The sequence below is a fragment of the Mixophyes fleayi genome, chromosome 2 (assembly GCF_038048845.1).
Source record: "Mixophyes fleayi isolate aMixFle1 chromosome 2, aMixFle1.hap1, whole genome shotgun sequence".
NCBI lineage: Eukaryota > Metazoa > Chordata > Amphibia > Anura > Limnodynastidae > Mixophyes > Mixophyes fleayi.
Window position 1 is genome coordinate 133,314,413 of NC_134403.1, and position 15,138 is coordinate 133,329,550.

General features: G+C 41.4%; 1 protein-coding gene across 1 annotated transcript in view; it reads left to right on the top strand.

The window, feature by feature from the left end:
- Nucleotides 1-862: 862 nt before the first annotated feature.
- The window catches only part of MYO16 (myosin XVI), a 234,011-nt gene continuing 219,735 nt past the window's right edge, over nucleotides 863-15,138 (top strand). Inside the window, exons 1-3 of the mRNA XM_075200000.1 lie at nucleotides 863-1,120; nucleotides 4,796-4,866; nucleotides 8,619-8,762. Of these exons, the coding sequence (XP_075056101.1) occupies nucleotides 895-1,120; nucleotides 4,796-4,866; nucleotides 8,619-8,762 (441 nt within the window). The 5' untranslated portion in view covers nucleotides 863-894. The remainder of the gene's footprint in view (nucleotides 1,121-4,795; nucleotides 4,867-8,618; nucleotides 8,763-15,138) is intronic.

The following is a 15,138-nucleotide window of genomic DNA, read 5'->3' on the forward strand; positions in this document are numbered from 1 at the left end:
GTAAAATCGGGGTCCCCAGCAATAATGACAAGTCAGCATAGGGCTGGATTCCCTAGGGAGATTGGTTCCGTAAAATAAAAATGCGGAACCTCCTCCCTAGTGGTACCCAGCATCGTGCTTAAAGCACAAGGGCTCCTGACACACCCCTGGGCAGTGGGTGTGGATTAATAGTAATTATAATAATGTAAAATACCATTTCATCCTTGGTGAACTACAGGTCCCAGCATGGCCAGGCTGCCATTAACTGTCTGAGCATGCTAGCGCTTGTAGAACTATAAGTACCAGCATACCCATGGCTGTCAGTGCATGCTGGCACTTGAGGAACCAGAAGTGTCAGCATTTCTGTCACCCTTGGCCCACTGGGACCTGTAGTGCACCAAAGAAAAATGAAATAACACCCCTACGCAAACCCTCATTTACCATCTTTATATACTCACCAGCATCCACGGGTCTTTAGCTGTCATATATCCAAATGATTGGCAAAACAAAAAAACAATTACACAATGCTAAACTAGCTCCCTGCACAAACTGAACTCTTAGCCGCACTGGTTCTATTTATAACATGGGGATTTCCCACGGCTGCTTGAGTTTAACCCATAGAAATTCCCCAATTATATTATATTTCCTTGTTTTTGTTTTTTTACTGTATTGCAGGTGTTATTACTGGTCAACAGCGCCGGCGATACTGCTGGTTTAAATCTAACCCTTTATCTCGACATTATAACTGGCGACTATACAATCTGCCAACATTTTCATTGTCAACTACATCCCATTCTGACCATATGAAATGTAAAACTTGACTAGCAATATATTAAACTTACTAGTATTTCTCTCTTATCTCTTGTTTCTCTCAAAGGCTGTTTCCAACTTTGTAATGTTTTTCGATCACATGACATGGAAATTGACCAGTGTTTGCTCGAGACTCTTCCTTTGGGCCAGCGCCAACGTCTCGTGAGGCGTATGCGCTGTGACCAAATCAAGGCTTATTACGAGCGGGAAAAAGCTCTTCAAAAACAAGATGGCAGCAAAAGAAGAAGCAAACAAAGGAAAAGCTACAAAGTAAATTTCCAGCTTTCTGACAAGATACAAGATGCAATAATCCACCAGGATGACAAAGAAGGTAAGAGGAATAACACATTTAAGACAGCACAAGTGAGAAACCAAGTGATTATACATTGTGCAAAGAGTTCCGCACAACGCCCAATCATTATGGCAGAACAATAGGTGAATAAAAGAAAATATTATGTTGTCTTATTAGTTGATGGATATGTTGTTTTTCTAATGTAGTCATTTGTTGTCACAAGCAAACCAGAGGAGCGGCAATTCACTCACATGCATGCAAGCATATCCAAACTGATATAGGAGGAGGAGGGAACGTTTTCATTTTGGTACTCATATAGCTATTACTTTCTTACAGTTGCAAAGTTGCCAGCAGTACTTAATTTCTATTTTGGTCCCATATTGACAGTCTGCATAAAACAATTCCTGTTGTTTTCTGTATTGAATGCAATTCTCATTCATACTCTGGGCTTAACATCTTTATAACGTATCACAAATGACATGCTGAGATGATCTTGCTCAGCAGTAGGGATGAGCATGGTTGCTGCGAGTTTGGTGGCGGAACAGGTTATTTCTCAGGGGTGGGAAGTTACGCTTTTGCTTTGTTGTTCCATACTGCATCTGTAAATTAGCATTTTAATGGACTGTATAGTCTATAAATAGAGCTGGGACATTGACATGGTGGTTGGGATAGGACTCGGAACACGTATGGTCAAATGCATTCAACATGCAAAATTTCACTGCTAAATGTGGAACAAAGTGAATACTTCGGCTAACTGTTTTGAAAATTTTGCTCATCTGTACCCAGCGCCAAAGGGCCTGTAAAATATTATAAAATGTTGGCAACAATGCAATGCAATTTTGTTGGAGCATCTTCCTCACAATCTGACCCTGTATCCCACTTTTCATATATCTTTACATTCTGTACCTCACTTTTTCCTATATACTCCATATGCAAATATTAAGTTTCCATAAGTCTCAGCAGGGCTTCTAAAGTCTCTCTCTCTCTCTTTCTCCGTATGTGTATATATATATATATATATATTATATATAGATAAATAGATATTGTTGTGCTTTGTTTTAGTTATAGATTTGTATAACAAGATGGTTTTTATATGAATTTGTGCTGAAGTCTGCTGAGGTTTGTGCATATATACACTATGTGGACAAAAATATTCAGACGCTTGACTAATACACCAACAGGGACTGTAATGACATTATATTCAAATCATATATATTAATATGGAGTTGGTCCCCCTTTTGCAGCGATAACAGCTTCAAATCTTCTTGGAAGGCTTTCTACAAGATGTTGGAGTGTTTCTGTGGGAATTTGTACCCATTCATGTAGAGTATTTATGAGGTCAGGCATTGATGTTGGACGAGAAGGCCTGGCTCACAATCTCTGTTCCAGTTCATCCCACAGGTGTTCAATGTGGTTAAGGTCAGGGCTCTATGTGGGCCAGTCAAGTTCTTCCATACCGAACTCATCAAACTATGTCTTTGTAGTCCTTGCAGTCATGTTGTGTCACATGGCGGTCCTTCGGCTTCCATAACCGAGGACCGACACGCTCATCTGTCCCTCACTGTTCTGGCTGCTGGCGTCCTGACTCTGGCTCTGCACATGCGCAAACTCTATCCTTTATGTCCTCTGCATGCTCCTAATTGGTTAACCATTCTGGCTCCAAATTTTAAAAGGCACTTCTTCCTTCTCCTCAGTGCCTGTTGATCGTGATACCTGCCTGGTTATAGACTTACCGTCTTGCTCCCTGTGTGTTCCATTTTGGTCTTCAGTGCTCCACCTGTCTCTGCTGTGCCGCTGGCTGAGAGCTTATGCTCCAACTGTCTCCACTGTGCCACTGGCTAAAGAGCTTACGCTCCACCTGTCTCCGCTGGGCCGCTGGCTAAGAGCTTACGCTCCAATTGTCTCCACTGTGCCGCTGGCTAAAGAGCTTACGCTCCAACTGTCTCTGCTGTGCCGCTGGCTAAATAGCGTGCGCTCCACCTGTCTCCGCTGTGCCGCTGGCTAAAGACCTTACGCTCCACCTGTCTCCGCTGTGCCGCTGGCTAAAGATCTTATGCTCTATCTGACTCCGCTGTGCCACTGGCTAAAGAGCTTACGCTCCACCTGACTCCACTGTGCCGCTGGCCAAAGAGCGTACGCTTCACCTATCTCCGTTGTGCTGTTGGCTAAAGAGCTCACGCTCCATCTGTGTTCCCTCTGCCGCAGGCCGAAGAGCATATTCCTTATTGTGCCACTGGCCACAAGAGCGTTCATCTCCCTCTTCCATATTGCTGGTCTTAAGATCTCTTGCATCTCCATTTCTCAACACTATTCTCCACAGGAGCTTATGCCACGTCATTCAGTTACATCATTGTCTACAGGGCTTGTTCTCCACTTCCTCTGCGGTATCTTTTCTTTCTCACTCAGTTTATTCCCCTTAAGGGTCTCGTCTGACACTCCTGATAAGGGCCGCAACCTGCGGGCGGACACAGCTAAGATCAAACCACCTTGCGGTGGTCCCTGGTGAAAACCGTTCATTCATTAGACTCCGCACCTTGCTAGGAGTAGCGTCAAGTTGGGCAGATCAAAAAATCCAATTTACCAAACCGTGACATATTGAAATAGAAAAAAGCCTTCTCTCAAACTGTTGCCACAAAGTTGGAAGCAAAATGACTTGGTATGCTGAAGCATTAAGATTGCCCTTCACTGGAAATAAGGGGCCTAGCCCAAACCCTAAAAGCAGCCCCATACCATTATCCCCTTCCACCAAACTTCACAGTTGGCATAATGCAGTCAGGCAGGTATCGTTCTCCTGGCATCCGCCAAATTCCGGACTCGACCATCTGACTGTCAAATAGAGAAGCGTGATTCGTCACTCCACAGAACACATTTCCATTGCTCCACAGTCCAGTGTCTGTGTGCTTTACACCACTCCATCCAAAGCTTGGCATTGGTCTTGGTGATGTGAGGCTTGCAATTAACTGCTTGGCCATGGAAACCCACGTCATTAAGCTCCTGCCACACAGTTTATTTGCTTACATTAAAGCCAGTGGAAGGTCGGAACTCTTCAGCTATGGATTGGCGACTTTTGCTCTCCATGCGCCTTAGCAGTTGTTGACCCCGCTCTGTGACTTCACGTGATCTTCCACTTCGTGGCTGAGTTGCTGTTGTTCCTAATTGCTTCCACTTTTTAATAATATCAGTTGACTATGGAATATCCAGCAGGGATGAAATTTCCCAAACGGTCTTATTGCAAAGGTGGCATCCTATCACAGTACTACGTTTGAAGTCACTGAGCTCTTCATAATGGCCCATTTTGTATCACAAAAGTTTGCGAATGGAGACTGCATGGCTAGGTGCTTGATTTTATACACCTCTGGCAACAGGTCTGATTGAAACACCTCAATTCAATAATTAACAGGTGTGGCCAAATACTTTTGTCCATATTGTGTAGATATCAAAGGGAAAGTGCAAACTATTAAAATAAGGCAAGTAGGAGAAATACATGTCTACATTTCTTGAAAAGTTTACTTTTAAAATTATTTATTTATGTTGACAAACGCAGTATAGCAGTTATTAATCATTCTGCACTTTAGCCTTAGTCTAATCAGAAAATATTGACTTTCAGTAGCCAATGCCTGTGCTTTGATGGATAAACTGATATGTGTTTAAAATGATGCCTGTAGTCATAAAAATAAATGTACATATTTTTATTCATGTTATATAAAATTGCAGTATTGCAGTTACTAAAGGATGGTGCTGATCCCCACACTCTTACCACTTCAGGAGGATGTCTACTTCATCTGGTAAGTTTGTTTTTCAGGAATTGTAAAAAGGATTGTACATACATTTTCTTATGCAAGAATGTAAGAGGTTATTCACAGTGGGCAAACGCCCATTCTACATCATTAAAGCTTATTTTACACATTTTAAACACAAGCTTATGCATGCCAATATGAAGACGCTGGTTTTGCGAAGGTATTATATTTTCATTCTGACAGTTTGGGAGTTGGCACTTGCCAACTCTCTCGGAATGTCCAGGAGACTTCCGAAATCCGGGTAGGTCTCCTGGACTCCCGGGAAAGCAGGCATTTCTCCCGCATCCTGCCCACTTCCTAGGTGGGAGCCGTAAATACGCGATTTGCAGCGAATTACGTCTTTTCGGCACCGCCACCCGTGACAAAATGGCGTTTTTTTGTCGCGGGAAGCATGGCCAAAATGACGTAACTGACAGTGTCACGCCCATGACCAAGATCTCCCGGACTTTAATCATTAAGAATTGGCAAATATGGGGTTGGATCATGGTGTAGCTAAGTAAGCTCTTTGTTTGCACCTACAGTACTGCAGTGCAACAAAAAGAAATGTCCTTCATTTGTGAAGGGTCACAGAGTTTTTCTTCCTTTAGAGAGCAAACAAACTGCCATTTTATACTCAAGGATGAATAAACTTAGTGCCGTTTTTACATTTTATGTCCCTAATATTTACTGTAAGTATTGATTCTCTTGTTTTATTATTATATTTTATATGCATTTCTAAGTATAAATAGCAGAACATAACAAATATAAAGAAAAAGGTAAATAGTGTGAGCACAATACAATGATTTACACAAATAATAATAATAATATTACATGCAGACATAAATTCAGCAAGCTTTCTCAGAGGAGACCCAGAACGGTTGCTTACTTCAAGAGAATAGAGACTTTATTGAGCCGTTGGAGGCCAACAAGCTACTACACACCTCAGCATGGTAGAATAATCCTGTAAAGTTCAAGATACACTCGAGCACCCTACACCATACTTGCCAACTCTCCCGGAATGTCCGGGAGACTACCGCATTTTGCGAGAGTCTCACGGGCTCCCGGGAGACTGTGGCAATCTCCTGGATCTGCCCACTTCACTAGAAAGTGACCATTTCCTAGTGAAGTGGGCAGAATTAGTTTCCAAACACCGCGATTCCCGGTAAATCGCGCCGTTTGGCCCCACCCCCGCCGTCATGACGTCACGGGGGCGGGTCCAAAATGATGCGCATTTTGGAGGCCCGCGCCCCATCACTCCCCCGCAGGCTCCCGGATACCAACATTTCAAAGTTGGTAAGTATGCCCTACACCTTACTAAATTTGTCTGGGCATTCCACATTTTTTACTAATAAAATTACTAACAAATAAGCATTTAAAAGACAGTACTTTGGTAAAATAGATTTTACCATATCCAAAGGCACTAAATGAGATGTGTATGTTTGCATTGCATTTTTGCCATAAATTAAATGGTTAAACTCAGTAGTCCTAAGTACTCTATACCACAACATTCATAATAAAGGTCAATGGTAAAGAACAATAAATGCAACAAATACAAAACAAACAAATGTATCAGTGTGTCACGAACACACTTCCAGCTGCCGTGACTTTGGGATATTTGCTATATGAGTTTACACGATTCCAGCCCGCAGTCTCTCTTTATCTATCACACAGGTTATAAAATAACTGAATCGCCCTAAACAGTGCTCACAACCCCACACACTTCAGGTTTGCCACCACCTATTGAATATGGGCAATAGAACCCCAATATACTGTCCCACACTGGCACACAAAGCTTCTGGCTACGCACAGGTTAGCAAGACCCACACCAGCAAGCAAAGGGTTAGCACTTCACACCTTCAGATTGTTACACAAATGTAAATGCAAGCACACACAGTTTGTTAATCAAATGTATCAACAAATCACACACTGGCATTGAAAGGGTTAACTTGAGTAAGCTATATTTTTCTTAACAGGCTAATGGATTCGTTAGAGTATCAAGGACACAACCTATTAAATTATAGATTCAATATACAAAAGAACAGGGCAAACAGATATAAAAAAATAATGAATGAACAATTAATAGATTGACATAACAAGCAAAACTGTTTAAAATAAAAGGGGTTACATTCAGAGTAGCACTTACGTGAATTGCCTTTTCTGGCCAAGGGTAATTGGCTTGGAAGATGGACAGCTTATCAATGTGAATTGATTTCCCAAAAATTCTGACCATTTGCTGTATCTGGTCTCAGCCTTCCACACCTCTTTCTACCCCCAGGGGGTTGTGGCCTGTGACACTTTTTTCAATCACTATTTGCATGCTGCCTGATTTACTAACCAATTCTACTATTTGACCTAACTTTTCTATGGAGCGTCACACAGATCCAATTTTATCATTAATAAATCCCCTATGAATCTGTCCATCTTTTGATACTAAACACGCCTTAATACAGTCTATTCAGAGAGCTTACGTTCACTTCTTAACTTCTCTGTGGGGCAGAATTCTTAGCTTGACATATGAGCTGCCCTTCATCGTGCTATTGAGGATTATGTGGTTAATTACTGCTTTTATTGAATTTAAGTGGCATATTTTAAACTGAATTATTTTTGTCTATATCACATATAGTCTACGTCAGCACATGGCCTCTTTGAGCCAGACAACATGCTATGTGGTTCCTAAAAATCTATTCAGGTGTCACAACTCCATTCCAGGCTTAGGCTATATCTCACAGCAGGGGTTCTTTGAAGCTGCCATAGGTGACACTCCTATCTTCTCACACTGGAATGTGCATACAACAGACTTTCTGTCTTCACATTTTACAGTTTGGTAGCTGCACTTATCAATGGATTCATTTGACATAACATATTTACACTGCAGTTATGATTTATCCCTTATTCACCACAATTATGTGATGGGTTAACCATTATAAATAACTGTAAGTTCTCTATGTTCACGACACAGTGGATCTGAGCACCTCAGCATATGGCATATACAGCAGCATATAGGGGCCCATTTCTAATACCAGCAAGAATTAACTTCAGCCCCCAATTAATCTCTTCTCCAGCACTGCCACCCCCATTTAAACTCACGGCCCTCATTGTGTACATATTACCTATCCACATGATTTTATTTCATATCAGCTGCATTTTATATGTCCCTAAGCTTAACACATTTCCCTGAGACCCCAGACTAATTCCACAAACTCAATTAATCTCTCTCGGCAGCCTCAGTTTTATTATTCCCTCCTCCAATTTGCAGTTAATTTCCCCCAAGCACTTGTAGCAATTTATCTCAGTTCTGCACTGGTGAGTGAACGGTTTTCCTCTTAGTGGTTGTGAAATTCATGGTGTGACGAGCAGCTTTCTGTCTTCAATGTGCTGCTGTAGTAATACACTATTACTGCCTCATATGGAAGAGAAACCTTTTCTATAGGCAGAGTGCAAGAGGGACTGAGGATATAAACTATACATAACCTCATTGTCCTTTTTTGAAGAGCATCCCAAATGACTTTTTTCTGGATCCTTTAATTCAGCTGCTCAGTCCAGTTCTCAAAAAGACTCCATTCCTGTCACCAGTTTCTTGCACACATTACCCCAGAGTAAATCTTTGTAAGCATTGAAATGTATTTGATCCTAGATAATAATTATCTGTCACATCCTGTATGTGTAGTTATCTGGTCAATTACAGCTGTGAAAGCAGCCATTGAAATGTATTATGCAAATATTTAATTCCAGCTTTGAGATGTTATCCTCCTGTCTTCCAGTGTGCACGTTATGATAATGCATTTGCCGCAGAAATCCTCATTGACCGAGGAGTTAATATAAATCACCAGGATGAAGAATTCTGGACTCCAATGCATGTTGCTTGTGCATGTGATAACCCTGATATTGTCCTTCTACTTCTTTTTGTAAGTATACAGAATTCATGGAAATGCTTTAAGAAATATAACTACAATTATAATAGTTGTTGATTGGAATGTGTTATATGTTTTCAATATGTTACAAAAATTGTAATGAACAAAAGTTTATAAATGGCCTAACAGTTTTCAGTCTATAAAAGAGGTTGCAGTTCCACAATACAGCCAAGAAAACTGCATTGGGTCATCTGATGTTTGTGACACTCACCACAATTTTTAAAGCAGTTTATTCATACTAAGTCCACTGTGTCATTCCCATAAACTAAATTACCAATGCAGCTATGTGGTTTCCAGTAATCTTATTTAAAATCTCTTTCTGCAGCAGTATGGTTGCCTTAGAAGTCTCTCTGCAGAAAAGGGATCCTCACAATATTTTTTCACTTGGGCACTTTCATGCCTTATCCCATAACTTTATGGGATAGCTTTTTTGTTACTACTTTACTTTATTATTAAAAATACCTGCCAATATCAAGGAGTATGTCATTTGTGAGATGCATTAAAGTACCTCTTTGATTTGCTGCTTTTCTCTCTTTTCTGTTTTCGTCTACTAAACAAGTGCAAGATTATACATTTGAGATTTCTTGCACTGTATGTATGTTCCTGAATAACAGTTCCTCGCATTTATTTCTCTGTGCAGTAAGTTTACAATGTTAGTTTGAATACTTTAAGTAGGGATGCCTGCAGACAAGATAGGTGATTATATACATTTTCAAATTGGCAAAATCTGCATGAATCTTATACAGGGCCTGATTAAGAATCCAGGCCGTCCTAGGATAATACGCCTGTAGCGCCCCCTCGCCAGCCTAATACGTGGTAGGTAAAAACAAACTCATTTAAACTCCGGTTTCCTTCACTTCCCCCAACAATGTTTATAGTCCTGTGTTTTTTCGAAACTCAGCACCATTTGGCCTTTTAAAAGGATCATGACAATCTTTGTCACTCATTTTGCTTTCATTAAAATCAGAACTGTATAGTGAAACGGAGTCACGAACGAGCGTTACTGAGGGTCAAGATGTGAAGGTGGAGGGAGCTGTCATGCCTGCACCTGTCCCCATCATTGTCTTTCCTTCTTGCTTATCCTAATGCACCCATCTAAGAATGACTCATTGTCTTCAGCCTTCACCATGGGAATAAGTCTAGATTAAAACCTTACTACATTTTTCTTTCATGCTTTTTTCTTATTTTAGAGAACAACTAGTCTCTTATATTTTGAACTAAATTTCAGATTATACAAAGTCTTGTGCCATAGGCTGCAGCCTAGTCAATAAGGCCCTGATCTTATAAAGTGGGATGCACAATGATTCATTTTCATTGTTGATCTAATTAATATTAGAACCTGTTCATAGAGTATTTTGTTGCTGTAGCCAGATAATAAGTAATGTTTCCCATTATCCATAGCAGATAATCACTGCAGGTAGAAACTAATAAAACAGGATAAACACCCATAACTAGTATCTACTATATAAATGCCTAGTGGCGTGTGTGGGAAAAAAAACACCAAACTGCAGCGCCACCTGCTGGGCAGAGTTATACACTGACCTATATATTTCTTGAAGGAGAAGTGACAGTTGGAAGTGGTTGGTGGTTGCCGGGGGTGACAGTGGGGAGTTTTTAACACCTTAAGTAGCTTGATGAAGGATGTGGCGATGAAGATGAAGGATGAGGTGATGGAGAAAAAATGATCAGGTGGTGACATGTGGACAAAACCACGTTAAAAAAGGGCGCTTGCGTCGGGAAGTAACGCTCTTCCCCTGAGGAGGCCTGGGCTAGGCCCAAATGCATGACAAGAACCTTTTTAACACCTTGAGTAGCTTGATTTGACTAGAATGCATGAGTATCATGCACGGGTTAACTTGTATATTATCTATGTGCTCTGTGTCTGTGGCAAATAATTGTGACTTGTGACTCTCAAATTAATTCATTGTTGTTTTGGAGCTAATAGCAAACTCCATTAGATTTACCAATAGGCCTTTGCTACCAGCTTTAATGTTGTGTTTGAGCCTTCACTTTAGCAGAACTGGAACACCAAGTAAAGATCCATTTAGAACTGGCTCAAGACATATTTTAGTTATGAGTGCTTTTACATACCAAATGAACGTTTAATAAATGCCTTAGATGATTTTACAGTATTGTATATTTTTGAATACAAAAAGTCAGGGCGGTGCTTATTATACAAAGAGCAAAGAAAACATGACTAGATAGTACTGGATAGATACATAAGCTGGTAATATTGAGAAATCCATAAAGGAGACCAGGGAAGGGGTTGAGGAGAGACGGAAGGAGGGGATGTTCATAAAGAAATGTGGGGTGTAAAAAAGAAACAAAGAAAGGGGGTAAGATGCTGAGTTCTGCAGATATGGATGGATAAGGAGCCATAGAAACACGAGATCCTTAAGTTTCAAAAAAATGTATTTCAAGCATTCCAAACAGGCAAATACTGATTGGGTCAATAATAAATCAGGCTAGTGATGCGTTTGAGTTTAAACACCTGTCAAACATAATTGATGAGAGCCAGAATTGTGGGGAGTTTCAGATTTTTTCTAATTCTGGGCCAATCAGGTATCTAGGTGCTGTCAGGTTATGTCCAGCAAGTTTCCAGATCTGCCTAGGTACGTCAGGAGGAAGACGTGAAAGGAGACCGTAGGACAGGTTTGGAGGGAGCTGTATTCGTGGGATCTTATAGATCAGTTCTTTAACCTCACGCCAGAAGGACTCAAAATTTGGACAACTCCACCAAACACGAGACAGAGTACCCCAGTCGCCGCAATTTCGCCAACAGAAGTCAGAGAAGGATGGTTAGATTGCTTTGAGTCCGGAGGGAACAATTCTGTTGATTTTTTTTTAAACACCAAATACTGTAATTTAAAATGTAGTCACAAATATCATGTTCTTTCTGGATTTGTCCATGTTGGTCAAGGGTTCTACTGTTCCCACCTCAACATATCGTAAACTGGTTGATGCAAATAATTACAGTAAGAGTGCCCACTTTAAAGTTTGGAGAGACAACATACCCAAAGGACAGTTAGGTGTATTAAACTGTCTCTCTAAAACTGCTTTTTACCATCCAAGCAAATGACTTGTGAAAAAATAAAATTTTCTGGAAAAGGGGGAATCCTGCCCATCTATTCAAAAGGACATTCTACAAAGTCAATCGGAAATGCCCTTTTATCTATGATACCTAAAAGAAATTTGATCAATCGGAAACAAAGAAATAATGTAGAAAATCCTCAAGATATCTCCAATTGTGCTTTTATTACGAAATTCAATAGCTCTTCATATGAAAACAAAATAAAACAGATAAAAAAGGAGCTAACTTAAAATATATATTAGCCCCCAGTTTTTAAAAAACCATTGCCAAACAAGGGAATTAAACAAGGCATTGACCCAGTAATTCATTGGATCCCATTTGAAGCTATGGCATGTTATTAATGTGGGGGCACTCGTTGTTTTACTTGCCAACAAAAAAAAGTAATAGAGTTCAATTCATTTCAACTGCTTGAGGAGATAGACATTTTAAGATATGTGTATTCATATATTTTAACAGCTATGTAATGTATGTACTGAAATGTAGTTGTAATTTACAGTACATAGAAAGGGCTTTTAGATATTTAAAAGCAAGTTTTAACAAGTGTGAAGTTTATATGGCCCAATTATACCCACTCCACGCTGGCAGACAACTCAGGATTGCCTTTCTATGTCAGGGTAGCATACCCAGTACGTTCTAGGGTTCTTATAATCATGCAAGCAAATGCAGTTAGAAAAGTACAACAGTACATTTATTGCAATAAAAATAATCACTACAATACTATATACGAACGGTAAATAAATGCCAGCCAAGTTTATCACATTATCTGTCCCTTACCCCACTAGCTTATGCTGCTTTAGTCACCTGGATATCCTGACTTGCAGAACCCAAGCCCATGGAGTTCTTCTGAGTTGCATATGTACAAGCTCAGTCCAGAAGAAGCCTAAACCTCAACACCGGAGTTCTTCTCAGGATCAAATCAAAAAGAAAGACAAGTCAACATCCCTGCCTCTCATTCTTTCCTCTATACCCTGAAGATTTCTCTTGCTTCAGGGGCTGGGTCAGGGGGATCCCCTGAGAGTTGCTGTCTGTTAAAAGGGACTGTCACAGGGCTTTCCATTCTCATCCCAATACCTTCCTTGCAGAGCTGTAACGAGGGCGGTGCGACCGCCCAGGGCGCAAAGCCTGGTGTGGGCGCAACACCCGCCTGCCCTTTACATGTCAGCAGTGAAATTGCAAAGTAGTTCTGCAGTGCTGGCACTGCAGGGCTACTTTGTCTATTGAAGACAGCCAGCGGGAGTGTGCCGGCTTCCTGCTGCGTCCTGACGTACAAATAATGACGTCAGGACACTGTCAAAACACAGGTGACGAGGGGCCGGCACAGAAGTTAGAAGAGGACAGAAGACACGCTCCGGTGAGTAAAATACTGCAGTGTTGGACAGGAGCAGGAGCGAGGGCTGGAGAGGACAGGAGCAGGGGCTAGAGAGGACAGGAGCTGGGGATGAAGAGGACAGGGGCAGGGGATGGAGAGGACAGGAGCAGGGGATGGAGAGGACAGGAGCAGGGGCTGGAGAGGACAGGAGCGAGGGCTGGAGAGGAAGGTGTGTGGAGTGAATGGTGGGTGGGTCTGGTGTGGAGAGTGTCTGGAAAGAAGTTAAGGAACTGGTAAGAAGGAGTGAAGGGTCTGGAGAGAAGGAGTGAGGGGTCTGGTAAGGAGGTGTGAGAGGTCTGGTAAGAAGGAGTGAGTGGTCTGGTGGGGTGGTCTGGAGAGAAGGAGTGAGGGGTCTGGTGGGGGGGGTTTGGAGAGAAGGAGTGAGGGGTCTGGAGAGAAGGAATGAGGAGGTGGTCTGCGGAGAAGAAGTGAGGGGTCTGGTAGGGGGCGTCTGGAGAGAAGGAGTGAGGGGTCTGGAGAGAAGGAGTGAGGAGGGGGTCTGCGGAGAAGGAGTGAGGGGTCTGGAGAGGAGGGTGTGTGGAGTGATTGGGGAGGTCTGGTGAGAAGATAAAATATTAATTATATAATAATAATTACTATTCAATATGGGGAAATTTGAAGCCATAATTTGTGGGGCTGATGGGGGAAATAGGATTTGTGTTAAATGGAAATGTTAATAATTTTATGTCAGGGATGGTGAGAGTCTGTTTGTTACATATGTAGACTTTTAATTTAATGTTGGGTATGGTGAGGAATAATTTGGCTTAAATCAATAGCATCCCCATTAAATGGGGATGCTATTAATTTAACGGTGGGAGCTGGTGAGGGGTGAAGTAGGTCTATTAATTAGATGGGAATGCTACTAATTTAATGTATGGGCTGATGCCTGGGGTGTGTCTGTTTATTAAATGGGAATGTTATTAATTTAATGTCAGAACTGGTTGGGGGAGGCTTATTTATTAAATGTGGGTGCTATTAATTTGATGTTGGGGCTATATGGGGAAAATAGACATTTACTGTAAATTCTATTAATTCTGGAGCTGATTGGGTGGAAGGAGGTTTGTTTTTAAACAGAAAAAGCTTCTCATTTAAAGTCTGTCTGGTTGTGGAGAGGGAGACCTAGATTCTCCACTCACTGCTCAACTTTCCAGGAGGTCAGTATTAACAATCTCTTTTCCAAACAGGCACCCAATATTCCAGGATCCGTTTAAGCAGCAACGGAGCATAAGACACCAGCAGACAGAAGACACCGGTGATGCTTAACCACTGAGAAGCGGCATCTACTCCCATAAAGGTACATGGGGGGGCACCAAATTCTGTTTCGCCCAGGGCACTAAAATGTCTAGTTACGGCACTGCTTCCTAGGTCCTCTGCTGGGATGACTCCAAGGAGACTGAAGGAATACAACCTGAGACAATGGGGAGATACTCAGATTCACTAAGGGCAAAGCCAAAATGAGTAAATGACACTCCCATTATTAACCCTACAAGCTTTTTCAGCCAGAACTAGCTTACAGGTGATCAGGACTTACCTGTAGGGAAAGACGTTGGAAAATGAATGCAGCTACCGCCCCTCACTTGTATCCTGGAACTGGACCCCACCCGATCTTTACCCATAACCCACCTTTTTTCAGTTTCAGAACAATGCATAACAGCATCACTGCAATCACAGCAAACACCTTTTTACAATGGACAACATAGAATTAAAAAGTCTTCTATATAGGCATGTCTACAATGTCTCCTTATTCCCAAGTAATGAGACACTGCACTTGCACTCTGGTGAGCTGGGTATTAAAGTTATTTTATCGTTTACCAATAATCATTGTCTATGCGATTTGTGTGGTTCCAACTCACAAAGCGATTTCTTAGCAAAAGCAAAAGAATGGCAATTAAATAAGTACAGCTGATACA